This window comes from Rhagoletis zephyria, unplaced genomic scaffold, assembly GCF_001687245.7.
Source record: "Rhagoletis zephyria isolate East Lansing unplaced genomic scaffold, Rhagoletis_zephyria_1.1 Rzeph_scaffold_10866, whole genome shotgun sequence".
In the NCBI taxonomy this organism is placed as follows: Eukaryota; Metazoa; Arthropoda; class Insecta; order Diptera; family Tephritidae; genus Rhagoletis; species Rhagoletis zephyria.
Genome location: NW_016167943.1, coordinates 1,066 through 20,336, shown reverse-complemented (window position 1 = coordinate 20,336; position 19,271 = coordinate 1,066). Strand labels below are relative to the sequence as shown.

The 19,271-nt window shown below is 39.2% G+C and overlaps 2 protein-coding genes across 3 annotated transcripts; one reads left to right on the top strand and one right to left on the bottom strand.

Annotated features, from left to right (window-relative positions):
• Positions 1-2,063: 2,063 nt before the first annotated feature.
• On the top strand, positions 2,064-11,898 carry cd (peroxidasin homolog cardinal). 2 transcript variants are annotated; one of them, XM_017632952.1, is made up of 5 exons: positions 2,064-2,082; positions 6,761-8,279; positions 8,359-8,741; positions 8,811-8,980; positions 11,419-11,897. In XM_017632952.1, exons 2-5 carry the CDS (start codon positions 6,966-6,968, stop codon positions 11,718-11,720), a joined length of 2,169 nt encoding a protein of 722 aa, XP_017488441.1. In that variant the 5' UTR covers positions 2,064-2,082; positions 6,761-6,965; the 3' UTR covers positions 11,721-11,897. The 2 variants fall into 2 exon arrangements, with proteins under 2 accessions (XP_017488441.1, XP_017488439.1); XM_017632950.1 differs by lacking the exon at positions 2,064-2,082 and adding an exon at positions 2,723-3,561 and having other exon boundaries at positions 11,419-11,898.
• A 2,769-nt stretch (positions 11,899-14,667) lies between these two features.
• LOC108376722 (uncharacterized) lies at positions 14,668-18,966 on the bottom strand. Its single transcript, XM_017632953.1, has 2 exons — positions 18,586-18,966; positions 14,668-15,117 (listed from the first exon to the last, which is right to left on the bottom strand). The coding sequence occupies exons 1-2, from the start codon at positions 18,762-18,764 to the stop codon at positions 14,892-14,894; spliced, it is 405 nt and encodes a 134-aa protein (XP_017488442.1). The 5' UTR covers positions 18,765-18,966; the 3' UTR covers positions 14,668-14,891.
• Between the last annotated feature and the right edge of the window lie 305 nt (positions 18,967-19,271).

The following is a 19,271-nucleotide window of genomic DNA, read 5'->3' as shown; positions in this document are numbered from 1 at the left end:
AGGCGATGTTGAGCAATATATTTTAAATATTTAACGTATACATACCTAAGAGTTGTCAGCGCTGGTCTGATCAACAGCGCATCATGGCGACTTATGCTGACCCTAGCATCAGACCATCTGCGCATAGTAATCTCGATTGATAAACCTGCCGACTTTGCTTCCGCGGATCACTGGACCTATGTCAAATTTTCCAAAGCTTACTGGAAAGGCTTCGCGGATGTTACTGAAAGCGCCTTCACTGCACTACGCATATCAACCGACGTCTACATAGGTGAACGTAAAATCCGCAGGGTTGTCACTGCTGCTGCAGCTCGCTTCATCCCAATCGTCAGACCGATCCCGGAAATCCCCGTATCATTGATCTTAATTCGGCATTCGGCAACTTGTGGACGTACATAAGCGGAAGAAATTTGCAGAGCATCTGAAGCCCTGTAACTTCGCCTCTGGTGTGAATAAGCTTTTGTCAACCGTGAGGTCGTTGTCCAACCCGACGACGCGTGTCGACAGAGTCGAAATAGACTTTGGTGACCACGCTTCGTCGGACCCGGAGCGATGCGGGAGCTATTTTAGCCGGCAGTTTATTATGCATCTTCCGGTGGATAAAGCCACACGTCGAGTAACCAGAAGGCTGCACAAAATGCCAAAACCCAGTGCGCCTCTTGTTTTCACCAGCGGTGAGGTAAGGGTAGCCATCGGGAAGGCGAAAGCCTCCAAAGCCATTGGACCCGACGGATCATGCATGTTGTTGCTGAAAAATTTGGGTCCTGCGGGAGTAGCGTACCTAACGGAGGTCCTCAACTTGTCTATGGCCACTCTCGTCATTCCAGACATATGGAAGATGGGGAGAGTGGTCCCACTGCTCAAACCGGGGAAACCAGCCAACAAAGGAGAGTCTTATCGCCCGATAACCCTCCTTTCCCCGGTAGCGAAGATACTAGAGGCCTTGCTACTCCCGTTTTTCACGAACCACCTGAAGCTGGGGAAGCATCAGCATGGGTTCCGTAAAGTGCACACGCCATAAACACCCAGATAACTCATGGCCTTAACCGAAACCGCCCCTTTGAGAGAACTATTCTAGTAGCTTTGGACCTGTCCAAGGCGTTCGACAGTGTCAGTCATTCAACGCTGCTAGAAGATATAGAGGCCTCCTGTCTCCCACAGGGACTTAAAGGGTGGTCGGCGAAAATCCTCAGAGTTACCTTGGACAGTCTGCTCTCCTTCTCGGCGCATACAACCACAATTATCAACAAAGTACAGAGCCGCAACAATGTCCTCAAGTCGCTGGCCGGCAGCACTTGGGGCAAAGATAAAGAAACGTTGTTGGCAACATACAAGGCAATTGGCCGGCCGGTTCTAAACTATGCCGCGCCCGTGTGGTCGCTTGGGACTAGCAGGACGCCGTGGATGAAGCTACAAACTTGCCAGAATGCGGCAAAACGGACAGCGACCGGATGCCTCCTGATGACGCCCCAACACCACCTACACGACGAGGCCCAGATGCTCCCAGTCAAGGAGCATAACCCAATGCTCTGCAAGCAGTTCCTTGTGGGGAGCCACAGACGTGGTTATCCTAGCAAACAGCTGCTTGCAGAAGAGCCCTCGCCAAGGCACGTCAGGAGGCATTTCTACGAACTGACGGACGAAGTGCAGAGGTTCATTAAACAACCTCTGGACCCGTCAGCCTACCGACAGGCCCTGATCGGCATTTACAGGGAATCAGTCTCGAGGTATGTAGACTCCCGCCTTGTGAATGCCGTTCTGGGCACACAACCACCGGAAGTGGAGGGGACAGAAATTTGTCTGCCTCGGGAGATCCGCACCACAATAGCCCAACTTCGCTCTGGCTTAACTCATACCTGAGCAGAATTAATAAAGAAGTGCCTAACCAATGCCAGGCATGGGGAAAGTCGCCACATGACTCTCAGCACCTCTTCACATGCCCTTGCAAAAAATTTAACCGCCACAGCGCGCTATGTTGAAGTCAGCTAAAATCGTTTAGGCGGTTACAGAGCCAAAGAGGAAGACGTGTTGGTAGTATTTAAGATTTCATTCGTGTTCGTCTGGATTGGATTATCATCCTGGGTATGGTACAAACCTACTTACAATGCATTAGCATTAGACCTTAACCCTTGTCGGTCGTCATGGCCGTTAAGTTAAAAAACTGGACCCTGCATTAAAATGAATTACGTTTGATACTTAGTGTAATATAAATCAGGTATGAATTTCCACTATTCTTGTTTTCATAACTACTTACCTGCATATGGATGTACGTACGTATCAAAAGACAAGCATAATATTACATAGCAATCAATGTGCTTCATTCGGGTGTATACATATAGTACATACATATGTATTGGCGTGGGCCGAAATACCGCTTTTTTACAATTTTGATTGTTAATAGCAAAAATTTGATTTCATTATGCTCTAAAAAATATCTGTGAAATGGTCAATATACTAGGCTCGCCCAAGGCCATCAAAGTTCAAGTACTAAAAAAATGTTAGCTAACTTCGATTCTCTACAAAAAAGGTCCATATAGCAAATTATGTAGGACTAATACTTTAGAAGATTATTGCAACTTTAGTAAAAAATGTATTAATTAATTTATTCATTAATTTTTATTTTTTGAGCACATTGAACTTTGATGGACTTGGGCGAGCCTAGGATATTTACCAAAAAATTCCAAATTTCACACATATTTTTTTTAAAGCATAATGAGCCATATTTTTGCTAGTACCAATCAAAATTCTATAAAAGCGGATTTTCGGCCCACGCTAATATGTTTGTGATACTTAGCAAATCAGAAGGTATCAGCATGAAAACTGGTTCGATTTAGGCATGTAAATTCAAAAAATTTTAAAGTAAACTAATATTAGTTGTAAGCCGTTAAGATAAGGAAATTTCAAATCATTAACGCGCATCAATGAAAGAGCAAAGGCCTAATCGAAATACATACATATGTATGTATGTACATGCAAATGTTTGTTGCAAATTCATACATAAATATGGATGTGCATCTTAGAGGTACACACACACATATCTACATCTATACTTACCTATATAACTTTGCATCTGTCCGTTCGACGCGCTGTCTGTTAGCAATTTGTAGTTTTGAAGCCTTACAAATGCAAATGCAGCTGCAACTTTATGCCCAACTTCTCTTGCTCTGTGTGATTGCCGTGATAGTAGCAGCGTCGTGTATTGCAATTGAAAGTACCAGTGTTGCGCATTCAGTTAGCCAGCCAATTAGCCAGTGAGCGGTTCGTTTTAGCATTTTGCCGTTATTTAAAAGAGCCTGATTTTGAAGGGAAAAACTATTAATTAAACTAAATTACGGTTAATGAACTACATATGTACATAATTGTGAGAAATTTAATTTCGCAAGTTGTGTGTTGATTTATTTTTAATTAGTGTGTCAAAATGTCGGAGGAAACCACACCGTTAACCGCTGGAATGTCACCACCTTTGGGTCCAGCCTACGTTTTCCCAGGCGGTGTGTCGCCACGTTCGCGTCGTTACCGGAAAATGCAACAGTTTCAATGCTGTTTAGGCCTAACTGTCGTGTGAGTTATGAAACATGATTTGGTAAAAAAAAAGAATAGTCGGTTGTAATATTACAATGTTGACTGATAAGCTCTGGTTTGTGGTCGACTTCTTTGGGAAAAACTTAAATTTTTCAACGAAGATTAAACGAAAATGTGAAAAACTTAATGTATTGGTATTTGGAAGGTACGAATGGAACCTTCTTACATTGAAGAACATGGTTTCTTCGTAACTTTAAATATGTTGAGAAAAAAAACTAATAAAATTTTTGCTTTTTATTTTTCCCTCGCAATTTTTCGGGTTTTCCAAGGCTTTTTGAGATTCAATAAGGAATTTTCCGAAACTTTTTTGGGACCTTCCTGAATGGTTTTTGTTAAATTGTAAACTTAAATATTATTTTATAAAAATTTAGTTTATTCTTTATGAAAACCCTTTTAAATCCAATTTTCAATCTTAGTGCAATGTTTAAAAAGTTTCAACAATTTTTCGTAAAAATTTCGAGCTTTTAATTCGATTTTTTAGAAAGATTTAGAGTATGCAGCTTATTAAATTTTTGTGTAATAAAGTGCATGTTTGACTTTTGTTTCACTGAGATGGCATCTCACTCGATGAGAAGATGTAATGGTGTTTCACTGGTCGAGTCACAGAATGAACATATGTAGATCATTTGACTATATTTTCAGCTTATACAGATGCGCTCTTAGTCTGCAGTGTCCTATCAAGATAGCCTTTGGGAGGTTAATAAAGTTTTGGAATCTCATTATTGTACCCTCCCAGTGGCTTTTTTTCTGACGCAGTCCTACCGAGCAATGCCAGTTTAGATCGTTAAGTGCGTTCCTCTCCTTCCTGAGCTCTGCCCTAAAAATATTGGGATCAATCCCCACGATCGGCTAGGAGCCACAATGCCAATCAGAACGAAAAAAATTGCAACAAACATCAGCGTAATTCGCCTTGAAATCAGCTGCTCCGGTAAGACCACTTGGTATGAATTCGCCCTAAAAAATTGAGTTTTCTTCGTAACATTCTTTAGATCACTGTAACCCGATAGTAATGTTTGCCGTTGAAAGGCCATTCTGAATATATATATGTATGTATTCTTAGCTATTTACATAAGTACATATATGGCCAAAATAAAAACCGAGAAAGTTTTTCAGTTATCCTGATAATAAACCTCAAAAGCTACATTTTATATACAGACACTTGACTTCTATCTTTTGTTGTTTTTTGCTGGCATTCGGTTTTTAGTGGTCTTTAACGTAAACTTGTTTGGAAGTCAGTTATATATAACGCCACACGTACGGAAAACTTGGCGAGCCCTGCAAAGTTACAAATTAGACTAAAGTATTTTAACGAAGATCAAGGTTCAAAGAAACTATACAAATTTTAACTTTTGGATAATACCCATTTATGACAAATCTATAAATCGAAATATGCGGTCTTTAACGCTACTTACTATACTTGACTATATTCTCCATTTTGATCACATGCGAGCCACAAGAGAAATGAACGCGCACCGCATACGTTGGATGCCAATCGGCACTTGTTTCTAGGTGCTTTAAGATGTATATTAACAAATTATATAGAGAGTTGACGGGTGAGTCAAACAAATGTTTTTCTTCAATCGTTCCTCGTTCCCAAAAATGTTGACCATATGAAACTATTAAACATTTCAAAACATTATTCCTTCTGAAATTGTCAGTTCAGGATGCGAAATGGAGCTAAGAAATATCTCAATCTGCAAAAACCAGGGTCCGTGCCCTTCTCTAGTATGTACATAGGAATGCCCAGACAAGAATTGAAAGTGCTTCTTTTTCTGAGTTACATGACTTTTGGCCTCCATTACTTCATTACAATATGACCGGATGGGCAATAAAGCACCGCAAAGCTTTGACGTCGTTAAGAAGCAATAGCAGGTGGATTAAATTTCTCAATCTCTGCATAGCGCTGCGAAGGCGGTGGCTGGTTACTACAAGTGCCAAATCGCTGCTGTAGAGAAATGCAATGCATACAAAGTCACACTCCAGCTGATTGTGAGCGTGTATCAGCTCTTTGGCGTTATTTGGTTTTATGATTACATGCCCGAAGATTGGAATCTCAGGCTTTGCACAATCTCAAAAACATAGTCATGCTGCTGTTTTGGCCAATCACTTTAGGACTGCTTATAAGGCGCTATCTACGATACTTACGCAAAATCTTTCTCTCGAATACTCTTAAGAGACGCCTCATGGGATGTTATCATTGTCCATGCTTATGCGCCATATAACAGCATGGGTATGATGAGTGACTTGTAGAATGTGGTTTTCGTACGTCGAGCGAGAACTTTACTCCTGCATTGCCTACGTAATTCAAAGTAACACTCTTGACATTATTATCGGTCTCAAGAAATCGAAACTCTCTACTTTCTCGAAATTATAACTTTCAACAGTTATGTGGGAGCCAACGCCCGATTGCCCTGACTGTTTATTTGATGACCGGAGATACTTCGTCTTGTCCTCGTTGGCCAACAGACCCAATCACTTTGCTTCCTAATCCAACTTGGGGAAAGGAAGAACAGACTTCGCGGCTCTTGATGCCGATGATTTCGATGCCATCGGCATGCAGCATTCCCAATTCTGACGGAGCTGGTGGTATTGCTCAACGTTATTTTACACAGCCGTAAAATTGCTCGTAGCTAATGTACTTCTTCTAAATGCCAATCGGTATGTCAGCCAAAAATACATACATATGAACGTGAACATACATGAACATATAGTATACATATGTGATAGTTCCTGATGAAAAAAAAAAACAAAACAAATCTCACTCCTAGTTTTGTTGATCCCACAACCTTTAGATTACTAAACAAAGTGAAACCGCCTATTGACGATAAGAAAAAATCTGACGGCCACCGCCTTTTTCGCTAATCTTAAAACATTTATTAAAGCATATTAAGCTGTAGACCGCTAATAATTTAGCCCCTAAATTACTCTATACAGGCAGCCCTTTTTATTATAGCAATACCAAATTATATAAAACTTGCATAACCTAAACTTGACTCCTGCAACTTTTGGTGCTATTTTCTACTCGGATGAGTTTTACAAATCAGATGCATATAAAAACAAAAAAAAATATAAACACTTGTACGCTTTGATATATATAAAATGATCTATCCCATTTCCGCATGCATATTGATTAGCGTGAGCTGTGTATTGTATTTCTTCCTTTCTTTCTTTCCTTTAGACTGATTATTATTGTTGCTTTGCTCATTGCACTAGCGCTAGTAGAAGAAACACAAGAGCCGCCTCCGCCCATACTACTTCTAGCGAGTACAACAAACGAAACAAAACCCGCCAACAGCAGTGCGGATGCAAGCGCCGTACTCGAAGCCACAATAGCGCCATTGGACGATGAACCCGCTGCTGAGTGGGCACTCAAGCAAACAAAAATGAATCGAATGCAAACCGATCAGGCTATAAGTGCCGGTATTAAAGCGTTGGGTGACCGCGAAATCTTGGAAGAAAGCCAACAACCGACTCCGGTTAACAGTCCTGCCTTCCGGCATTACCGCTCGCTGAGCACAGATTCGGCGTCACGCAAAATGGCTAGGCGCGGTTATGTGGAAAATCATGCCACCACGAATATTGCACAAATATTGAATTATACGAAACCGATGGGTCGCTACAATATAGGTGTTGGGCCTAAGATAGACTTGCCCGATCCGACGATAAACTTCGATTGCGATTTTAATGCGCGCTACCGCACGGCAAACGGTGTGTGCAACAATAAGGCACATCCACGGCTTTACGGAGCTGCGATGGTACCCTATCGACGCATGGTGGCACCCGATTATGCGGATGGTATTTGGTTGCCACGTGTCAGTCACGCCAAAAACGGCACGCAACTGCCCCCAGCGCGTAAAGTCTCTTTGGATATACACCGCGCCTCATACGATACAGATTCAAATTTCACCGTCATGCTGGCAGTTTTTGGGCAATTTCTCGATCATGACATTACTGCCACTTCGTTGTCATCCTCTGAGGAAGGTGAATCGATTAATTGTTGCTCACTACCTTCAACAAATATCCATCCGGAATGTTTTTCGGTTCCCATATTGCCCGATGATCCGTACTATCAGCGCTACAATGTGACTTGCTTGAATTTTGTGCGCTCAGCGCCCGCACCTACTGGACATTTTGGGCCACGTCAGCAACTAAATCAAGCAACGGCCTTCATCGACGCCTCGGCGGTTTATGGAAATAACGAGCAGCGGCAACGCCACTTACGTAACATGCTCAACGGCACCATCCGTATGTACAAAACCAGCGACGGCCGTGAATTGCTACCAATATCCACCGATTTGGATGATGGTTGCAATCGCGCGCAGATGGTGCGTGAGGGAAAGTATTGCTTCGAAGCAGGCGACGACCGAGCCAATGAAAATTTGCTTTTGACGTCGATGCATCTGCTGTGGGCACGCCATCATAACTACTTGGCACGTGGTTTGCAAGCAGTCAATCCGCATTGGGATGACGAGATGGTGTTCCAGGAATCGCGTAAAATATTGAGTGCTAAAATGGCACATATCACTTACAATGAGTTTTTGCCCATTTTACTCGGACGCAAATTGGCGGAGAAAAAAGGCTTGTTGCCAAATGCAAACGATTTAGACGCACCGGACACTTACGATCGGAATGTAGATCCACGTATAGCTAACTGCTTTGCTGGAGCTGCTTTTAGGTTCGCGCACACACTGCTGCCGGTGAGTACGGTGGAAGTAACTTTAAGATCTTCTTTCATATATATACATACATAAATACATACATATATGATTCTTACAGGGCGTACTCAACGCTACACGTGACAACAACACACCTGAAGCTATTGAGCTGCATAAAATGCTTTTCAATCCTTTTTCGCTGTGGAACGAGCATGGCATCGATCGGGCACTTCTGACAGCCACCAATACGGCTGTGTTGCGAGTTGATCGTTTCTTCTCTTATGAAGTGACACAGAAAATATTCGAAGGCAATACCGATGAAGATATGAAGCCGCTTTGTGGTCTCGATTTGGTTTCTCTTAATATACAGCGTGGTCGAGATCATGGTTTACCAGCATATCCTGTGTTTCGCAAGCATTGCAAACTGCCGCCGGTGGATACGTGGGAAGAAATGGCGACTGCAATTGACGCAGATACTTTGCAGTCGATTCGGAATATTTATAGGTACGGAAGCTGCACTTCTGACATATTCGTAACCATTGTATGTATATAAGTATGAATATTTCTTTGTAGCTCACCGCATGATGTGGATGTATATACAGGAGCATTGAGTGAACCACCATTAGATGATTCCATTTTCGGACCACTCTTAGCGTGTTTAGTATCTGACCAGTTCATGCGGCTAAAAAGAGGTGACTCCCACTGGTACGAAAGGAAGATAGGGCCACAACGTTTTACGAAAGGTAAGCAAATGTAGAGCGCAAAAATTTTGCTTAGTAACTTAGAGGTCGAACTTGATTAAGAAATTGCCCAATGATGTGTGCTAATGCTTTCAGTCTTTATGCCACATAATCCGTTAAAGATACATAATCAGGGCTTTGCGTTGAAGACCAAGTGTTTAGAGGAGCGCTCTGCATATCGGTAGGACTCAGGTCCGATTCTTGAAATCAAAAAAAAATTTTATCACAGCGGTCTTCCCTCGGCAGACTGTGACAAATGTGCAAGTGTACTTCAGTCATAAAAAGGTTTTCAGAAAAAACCATTTGTCATTCGCCGCGGCGTATATTTTAGCAAAAAATCGACCTCTAGTTTATTACTTTAAAAAGCAACTTTCTAGTTGACTCAGAGGTAAATTAGGCTGCGCTGGTACAGAGTGGCACACTTCGACTACCCGAAAGTTGTTCTGCAAAACCAAACTATATTTTGAACGGTAGCTGTTAAACTTATTTGGCAAAGGCTGACGATGTTAGTTTCAAAAACCTCATAGCTGTTCAGGAAATGCGAGCCGATATAATTAGATCTCAGCCTATCAACAGCCAGGTTAGAATAAATGTCCAAAATGCAACAGCGCAGTGGCAATGGCAGTTTTTCGAAATCAACTGTTTTTTGTGTTAGAAATACACAATACAGCATTGGCAACTGACAGTCCCACAAACCCCTCTATGAAGTCAGATAGTTACGACTTTGCGAGCCCAAGATGTAGCCCTGATTGTCTCCAGTTTGGTCTGGACCACACTAAGACATTGCGGTTGCATAAGTAATCGATCGCTATTTACTGAGCTCTCATGTTATAAGGCTATCCAAGGAAAGTACTCCTGTAGTCAAAACGCTTCTTTGGATTGCTTTCAGGGTACTCCTCCTAGACAAATCGTCCGACATACGATTTCGTGCCTGATACATATAGTATATGTGAGGTCAGCTACTCCCAATACATCCTAAAACCATTTTGAATTTCGCAAGCATTTTGAAAGATCCCTGATTTCCACGCATCTAAGGTCCTCCAAGTTATCGAAGAATTATCTATGCAGAGCGGAGAGTCTGGTATCACTTATCATATGCACTGTCGATTGCCATCAGTTCCACCTGAAAAACGCGACAGTGGTCCGGAAGAAGAACGCTAAGGGAGATTTCCAGGTGTTTGGAGTATACACCTCCACCAACTGTACCCTCGAGGCTTGAGCCGTCTGTGTATACATGATGAATTGACTCGCCACTCCTTACAGCTTCTTGTTTCTAAGCTTCCCTTAAGGGTAGGAGTATCGTAAATACGGTAGTGGGAGTGGCGTTCGGAAGTGCGTAGTCCCCAATCTGAGAAGCCCCGAGTACTCCGTTAGTACCCTACTATGACCATTACTATTATTTGACCACTTCCGTCAAGCTTCGGTACATTCATATAAAAGTACACTGGCCTTACGTGCGGAGGCTGCCCTCACCGAGTTATTCCTTGAGGACTGCGAGCTGCTTGAAGCTAGACTGTAGAATCATTAGCAATGATATATCTTTTAAGGGGCCAATTCAAGGATCTCGATAATATTAGAGTGGCATAAGCGGAGCTAGCTAAGCATATAGTATGACCGTTGCGCGAGCTTCAGCGACCGCCAGGCTATACTTGGCATGGCATGACGTGCGGTACTTGGGTGCTACAGGCCCAACTTTCCCCAATCATTATGGCCCGTTGCACTCACTATAAAATCGTTATTGACGTACTATTCTCCGGCCTATTGCACTAGAGGAAAACTCTAAGGAACAGGATGAAGCAGGTAGGAACATGAAAGATAGTTTGGTCCAATGGAGCCACGAAATAAGTTTAAAGGAGAGGACCCATTTTTTATCAGTTATTTTCCTGAGACAGCATAAAGCCACTAATGCCCTTTTTAATCTTTGCTCAATGTTAGGCTTCCGCGAGCGTTTACTATTTACAAGAACTTACATATGTATTTTCCAATTGAGGGAAAGTGCGAGATTATTGTGTACAGATCACTTACCATGACTGCGAACATGCTCTAAAGCAGTTCATTTACGACTGCAGTCCAAAGGAGAGCGGGATGAGAGGCACAAAACTTAGCGCTCGTCCATATTAACACTTCGCTCAATAAAATAAATACACCACTCTGCCAATGATTATGCGGCAGATAAACCTGATTAGGTCGGTTTCGACTCCAAGTCTAAGGGTCGGTTACTCTATGTCTCGTTAACATTAACTGCAGGTTAAACATCGTTATCGACTTCATAACATATAACGGGGAGGCGATAAGGTCGATGCCGCTGTTTAACCTATAGTTAGTGTTAGCCAGATCTATCGATTATCCCTGACAAGACGTTTTCAATACTGTTAAAAAGTAAAAAATAAAATAGTTCAAAAGTGGTCAGAAAAAATACATATCCACAATTTTATTTTCAGCTCAATTGCGTGAAATCTACAATGTCACCTTGTCAAAGATCATTTGTCGGAACTCTGACGCGGTACAACAGGTGCGACTATATGTAATGGAACGGCGTAAGGATCCTGGTAATGGATATGTGAATTGCAGTGAAATTGGGGAGTTTAACTTCAGCAGTTGGGCTACATCGCCACGAACAGTCAAGTTGCACAGCGTCGCAGTTAGTCAAGCAAAAAGTTTGATTCGGGTAATCAAAGAAAGTGGAAAAAATATCACTGATAGGATAAAACCGACGACAGAAAAAAATGTCCGGCATACTTAGTTCGACGCGTTATATATTGCAATTGCTTTTATTTAAATATAAATTTTAGATTTAATAAAATTTTTTACTTATCGTATTTTCATTACTAACGTAAATTAAAGCGGATTGTGCAATTTTAATATTTACACATACGCCACCAAATGAAAAAAAAATATATATATATATTGTTTAAAATATTACTACGTTTATACGCACGCATTAATAACAATTTGTAAAATAGTAAACTTTGCCGTATAAACGCTGAATTAATTATTTATTTGCAAATAACTAAATCACGCAAATAAGTATTGATTAGTGGTACTATTTGGTTATCTTATTGCCTTTTTATAATCAGGCAATATTAAAAAAGAATATTTCTCCATCGAATAAATAGTGAGTTAGGTATTTGCAAATAGCTTACGTATAACGTAGTATATGATTTGAGAAATTAAAATTCCATTTTTACAAATTTTATTGGCACACTCGAGATTCATTCTAAAATTGTTATATATTATGCATAAAGAAAGTAATATGTATGTGCATAAGGAATACTGTGTAAAAATCTTCCACGCTATTTCCAAACTAGTTTTAAATAATAACATTTTTAATTTAAGGCGCGCGAGTAAACGTGTTCGCTGACTGACACAACTACGGTATATGAGCACGTTTGGTTTTGGTTTTACTTTTAGAGTATATCTTTTTTAAGTTTTAATCTAAACACGATTTCGTGATGGAGTCTTATTATTTATGCAAAACTGTAGACTGTGCATTGTCTAAGATGAGTGTGCCACCATTTTCGACCAAAAACACATTTTTGTCGAAAAATGTAACAACTCGTGAGATTCGGGCATATGTATGTTTATTTACAAATGAAAGCGACTGTAATCTTTTGCGGATCTTCGATGGAGGGAAAATAAATTTTTGCTGATAAGTTGCTTTAAAGCGGTCCGTATCGTATCCGACCTGTGTAGCGCAATCTTACAATGATTCAATGTTGATGCAATAATACGATGTGTTTTAATTTAAAATTATTGCAAAAATCTAAGAAAAAATTAATCGTTCGTGAAAATAATCTAAGGTTTTGTATTTGTTTTCATTTAATTTGTTTAATATTATTGAAAGCGATTACGACCTAGTTAGAGGTGCAGACTATTTACTATTCCGGGGATTTCAAACGTCAGAAAGTTGTTTCTAATTGAGTCCGCCATATATATACATGTATATACATATTATATCAATGCGCTCATAAAAACGAGGAAAGTGCAGTTCAGTTAGATACAGAGTAAATCATTATAATTTGGGTAAAGCTGTCAACCTTACTCGCCGCAACTTTCTTTGATTTAAGCAAGCATGAACCCCTTCTATTTGCCAGTTTAACCTTTCAAAAATGCGGGAAATAGTTTTGGGATATTACTAACTTCTTTGCAAATTTTTTTAAATGAGATTATCTCACAATTCCAATTCTCTTGCCATTTTCGTATTAAATATCTTTTTTGTTAAATCGAAGAGACACTCAATTGAAGCAGAGATAAAGGGAAATAAAAAAACTTAGAATGAATATTTCAATAGTAAAATATCAAGACAAGTAGAACGGAAAATTTTATTCCACATAATTCTTGGCTTGAGTTTCCATCTATTTAAAATATGAAAACGAGAGTTTACTATTGATCTACGTATTTAGGTGCCCAAAAGCAAACAAGTAGATTATTCAGAAAAATAAGATTCTTTTCTTATATCGCTAGCTTTGAGTGAAAATTTGCTAAGTCCACTTTTTATGAATAGAATGCAAGATTGCCAAGTCCACGCCACGAAGCACCGAAAATCCGATAAGGCCAAAATAATACATAAACATCGAATCCTTCTGATTCTAATGCGAGTTTTGCTTTGCTTTAAACACGCAAAATGTTGTATTTAAAGTTTCGCGAAATATTCAGAATAAACGGCTATAAGAAGTTTCCTTCACCAATGAATCACTTTTTAATTTGTGGTTTTATTGAAAAAGGTGGAATAATATTTTGTTCTAAATATTTGTACTAAAAAAAAAAACTATTTATACAGCCAAATTAAATTAGTTTCAATTAAAACTTGAAAGGTCTGAATTTCCTAATTTGCCTGCTGTCGACTCTTTAGCAAATTCTATTTTTTTTTTTTTAAACAGCCACCATGAGTAGCTCCGTGGCGCCATATGAAATCACTATTCCTTTCGGTTACAAATATATATGTAATACATATGAACTTTTTCGATGTCAAGCAAGCGAAATCTTTTTATATGATCGTAAACTCTACGACAATCATCTGGTATCTCAACCCCTAGTCTTATGTCATGTAAGACATGACATTAGGCATTGGCCCGTAAAAGTCCTCGCCAGGGACCTAATATAACAGTTACTGATGAATACTGCCATGGAAAAATTCACTATGAAGGAAATGTTCTACAATTAAGTGATACATACCAATCGATTTCTTTTTTCACCGAGACTCAAATTTGAAAATAAATAACTGTTATTTGCAGATTATTTAGATAAAAATCAGAAATAACGGTTATTTGAGGAATAATTAAATTAAAGTAAAAAATATAATTGTTAAAGAGCGATTTTTTAATAAAAGATGTAACTGTTACGGTCTCTGGTCCTCGTTGTGGTACACCAGTAATTGATGAATTGTGTGATTAGTTAAATATTGCTCAATGGCAGCCACTGATATACATACATACCGCGCCTTTTCTGCAACGGTCAGATCTTTCCCTGCCAATTCATCAATTTTGCAATTCATCTTATTACCCAGGTGTCCAGACAACTAAATGAGATAAATTGTACGAAGCTGGTGATTAACTGCAGGTGCATATATATTTAAAATATGAACCAAATCGGACTATAAGTACGATTTTTAGTATTAACTCGACTCCAGCGCCACCTGGCGAGTCATACAAAACTAAACAAAAATAAAAAAAAAGAATGAGCCAAACGGGTTAGCTCTTCTAAAGTTCTAATTGCTCCGATTTTATTTTAAGAAAGACATATGTATACACATTTGCAAATAATTTTGTACATAAATATCTATAGGATGTATATGTAGTTTCCCGATTTACATATTTCTTGCACAGGTAAAGGCACACCACTGAGCAGTTAATAATTCATCTCAAATTCTTATACAAGTTGATCAACTTTTTCGCTCCCAGAGATATGGATTAATTTAATTTTTTTGAAGTGCCCTAGCTGCAGTTGTTGTTGTAATTGGCACCACATGGATTATAGTGCTGCACTGTTGGTCATGCTGCATATAGGCTAGCGTGCAGGCGGTGAACAAAATCAACCAAAATACCAACACACATGTGCAGAAGAGTGTGCGTCTCAGCTTTTGCCACCATGGATCGTCAACGAAAGGTAATAGTTCTTGCAATGAGAGTCCAGCGGAAAAACTGTAAGTAAAAAATTAAAATTTGTTAAATTTTTCACCTAAGCGCTAATCTTAATAACAGAATGTTTGCTTNGCAGTTAATTCCCGAGTTGATCCGGATCCACGCTGCCGTCTGTTTATACCTTTAGGGTTTGATAGCACCAGCAACATTTTCAGCAATAACTTGCAACAGCGCCAGACACTCAAGAGCTAAATCTTACAAGTTTGGATACATTTTTAACAAACTTTATTAATAACTTGATGAATTAACTGCTACAGAGAGTAAATGTGATTTTTTCGTGCAAAAATATACTTGGAGGTTTGCCATTGCATGCCGGGGGTCGACCACTATCAGAAAAAAAATGTTTGGATGTTGCTCGGATCAGGGATCGAACCCTCGGCGATTATTAAAAAGTTTCGCTTTATAATTATTGTTGTAGTGACCTTTTCTTAATTAATTGAATATCTAAACAAGTAAATAAGTTTAAATTCGGGCGAAAACGAATTTTATATACCCGATGCACGTATTAAATATCGTTTTTTTCACCTTTTAGTATCCTGCAAATGGGCCCAGTGGGAAAATGTAATGTATAGTTATCGAAAAAATAATCAGTACAACAACCCTTTTCACATTCGAAAATGCATTTTTTTCTCCAGTAGTAAAGTAGTTTATAAGCAACTTTCAAACTAATTCAATTTCCTGCAGGGTTGCCGCCCATTGTACTGTTCCTTTTAATCTACTTGAGTAACGGATATACAGAAGCAGATTGTTGGGTGTCAAAGTGCTCAGTTGTACGTCTCTCAACACATATATATGTAGCTGCCTATACTTAATCAGTGCAAAGGTGGTATTCCGCCGTCTCGTCCTCTTCAACCTAGGAAGGGCAAATGGGGTTGTCATATAGGGCAAGTTGTCGGCAGTCTAATCTGTTCAATGACCCACCGAGATTGAGGGCAACATGAATTTCGACCACCTAAGTCCTCTTGAAGTCTGCCAGTCATTGCTGAACGAAATGTGGGGGTACTATAACTGGTTGCCTACTGATGAATACTTGGTCTGAGCCCGCTCTGGCTAAATGTTCCGATGACTCATTACTAGGAACTCCCGAGTGTTCTGGCACCCATAGTAAGAGAAGTTCGTGATCGGCGCCATCAAGAAAGTTTCGAGAGTGCATGAGTCTGGGATGAGTGTTGGAATTAAGCCAGCAGCCTCGGGGAATTCAATCTTGTAGAATCTCCCCAGAAAAGGTAATGGTGGCATACTACCCTGGGGCATTGAAAAGACCCTCGTGTCTAAAACTCTGCCATTAGCAATCTCTTCCTAGTCGCATTCAGTATCATACCAACATCCATTTATTTTAAGCCTGCAGGTAGCCGTTAAGGCCTCCCCACATATGAAGTGGTGGATAGCATATAAGATGATGGTAAGTAGATCTCCAAGATTAGCGCCAGGTTTTGTAAAGGAAGGTCGCGTACATCACAATGCGACTGTCCTTTCAAGTTTGGTAACAAGATTTCCTGCGCTATTGATTTAGTGTCTGCCAATTAACCTTATCGTCGAGCTGTAGATCAAGAGGATACTTCTTGCTGACAGAACCCACGCTTTACCAAATGCCGACAACGCTTTGGAGGTCTTATGCTCAAAGTAAGACTTCCATGAAAGTATGGCATCCAGAATTATGTACTTACATATATGTACATATATATACTTAACTTCGGAATACATTTGAATTGCAAGTGTAAGTGCAATTAAACCTTCCTACTTTCTCCTTATAGTGAAGAGCACAACACTAGCTTTGGTTGGGTTAGCGGACAGCCCATGCTCCGTACACCAAGTGTCATTATTATTCAGTGTTCTTTGCGATTTCCTGAAAAAAAAAAACTGACAGAGAAAGGCACCTATTGATGCATGTCAAACCATCTCCATAGGCCTGGGCGTAGGTACGAGAGTCATTAAGAGTGATAAGATGGGACTCAATTACAATAACCAGAGCAAAGGGGAACGAACTCTGCTCCTTAGAAATGCAGACAACGTATACTAACTAGTGTCCATGATTTTTATACAAAAGTAACCAAGTGCTAGCGACGCAGTCAAAATTCTTTTCAAGGTCGCCAACAGAAGCCGTCTTTAAGTGCAAAGGATATGATACCTATCGCCTAAATGCATGCAATCTACAGCCGCATGTGCAAAAATTTCGTTTATGAAATGTATAGCATTATTGCCTATGCTCTTCTCAATTGTCATATAAACAAAATTACTTAAGTTATAATTCGACTTCAATGTATGCTCGGCCTAGTCTGATACATTCTCCAATACAATGATGGAGAGGTGGTACCACGCAAAAAAAAAAATATTTATAAATATAATTAATTGTTTTATCCATATTTGACAGCGCGATCTGGACATCAAAATCAAAAGTTGACTAAAAATTGCGCAGTTGCCGTCATACGCAACATAAATTATTTTAACAATAACACAGGCAAGAGAAATAAATGTAACATGATTTTGATTTTAGTACAATAACTGTGAAATTTAGTATGAACAGCCCCATACACCACACAAACTACCGACGCAACCACAAATCAAACTTATAAATATCTACATACATATAAAATTGTAATGGCCTTATTCATAAGAAATAAAGTACGTTTAAAAAGCTTTATAAAATGACATACATTTCATTAAGCATACATTTTAAGTTTATAAACCTTTATTTTTTATAAATAAGGCCATAAGACTTTAAATAACAAGAACAAAATTATTTGCCTTCAAACTAGTAATATTAGTTTTCAAAAATTCATTTCTGCCAACCAAAAGTATCAAAATGGGGCATTTGTGAAAAAAGTATCAAAGTATCAAATCTTACAATTTAGAAAGAAAGTATCAAAAGTGATACAATTGTATCAAAACGGCAACGCTGGTTCCAGTCAATACTGTTTTGCTCCGAAAAAGTGCAATATACCGAAAGATCTATATAAAAATAAACGAAAACTCACATCATGGACAGATAGAAAATATTATTAATGTCTGAAACAATAGTGGTATTCACCAAATTGAGCAAGTGGCCTGGCACTCTGGCAAAAGAGCAGATGAGCTCAAGCAACGATTGTTGACAACAGTCGTTGCTTGAGCTGATCTGCTCGTTTGACAGACTGCCAGGCCACTTGCTCACTTTGGTGAATACCACTAATGAAATAGTTAAGTAGGCTTGGGGTGCAGCGGACACCATAACTTTGCTAAGGCCAGTCCAGCACTAATCATCAAGCTCCATCATCAAAAAATCTCTTACTATAACAATCACTCTTCGATGAGGATAATAATTTGAAAATTTTATTTTGTAATGTGGTATAAATTTGTATAAGGATCGGTTACGCCAAAATTTTGAAATTTTTTAGCCACTAAGTCGAAAGTTTCCGCATAAAAAACTTAATGGTGGTATGAGCTTTTAACGCACTGCATATATAGAATATGGAATATATTATATCTTACTCTAGTTCCGCAAGTACTGGTGTATAACCTTTATATAAAGGTTTATCCAAAACGTCGATGTAGTGAGAATACCCATTTTGTTGCTTTGGTTGCTGTGTGAAATGTCCGTTGTAGTAACCGTTGGATTTGGAGTTGTCATTGCTCAGGAGTGCAGTATTCTCGGTTGTTAGTAAGGACATATTAATGAAAGTTAATATTCAAATTTATTGATTAGCACTTCAAGTTTTTATCTATCGGCATTTTTTTTGTTTATTTGGAACAATTTATTATCGTTTTAAGATTGTTCGTTTATGTTTTTAGCCTATTTTTGTAGTAAAAGGTCCAATCGGGCTCGTTGGCCTCTTCACAACGACTCAGCTGACACTGTTTGTATCATTTGCAGAATTCCAAGACACTACGACGCAATATAAATTATAGTCTATACATATTTGCATACACATACATGTGCATTAGGGCGAAAGAGATTAATTTTTTCTCAAATCCTTTGGTTATAGTGAAAATATATTTTATCATGAGGTCAACAATAAGCATGTCAAATATTAATCTCGTTTATCTTAATTGCAAGAGCCCAAGATAATAAATCTTTAAACGCAAATGTCAAAGTCAAATAACATCTCTGGCAGCCCTTTTCAACCAAATTGTATTTGTTCTTTTGATTATTGCAATGGTCTTTAGTCAAAAGATGC

Coding starts and splice junctions, on each gene's coding strand:
- LOC108376722 (XM_017632953.1), bottom strand. CDS start 18,764: ATGTCCTTACTAACAACCGAGAATACTGCACTCCTGAGCAATGACAAC. Junction 15,118..18,585: donor CCAGTACTTGCGGAACTAGA/GTAAGATATAAT, acceptor TTTTACTTACAG/TTTTTCCGCTGGACTCTCAT.
- cd (XM_017632950.1), top strand. CDS start 3,419: ATGTCGGAGGAAACCACACCGTTAACCGCTGGAATGTCACCACCTTTG. Junction 3,562..6,760: donor TGTTTAGGCCTAACTGTCGT/GTGAGTTATGAA, acceptor TCTTTCCTTTAG/ACTGATTATTATTGTTGCTT. Junction 8,280..8,358: donor TCGCGCACACACTGCTGCCG/GTGAGTACGGTG, acceptor TGATTCTTACAG/GGCGTACTCAACGCTACACG.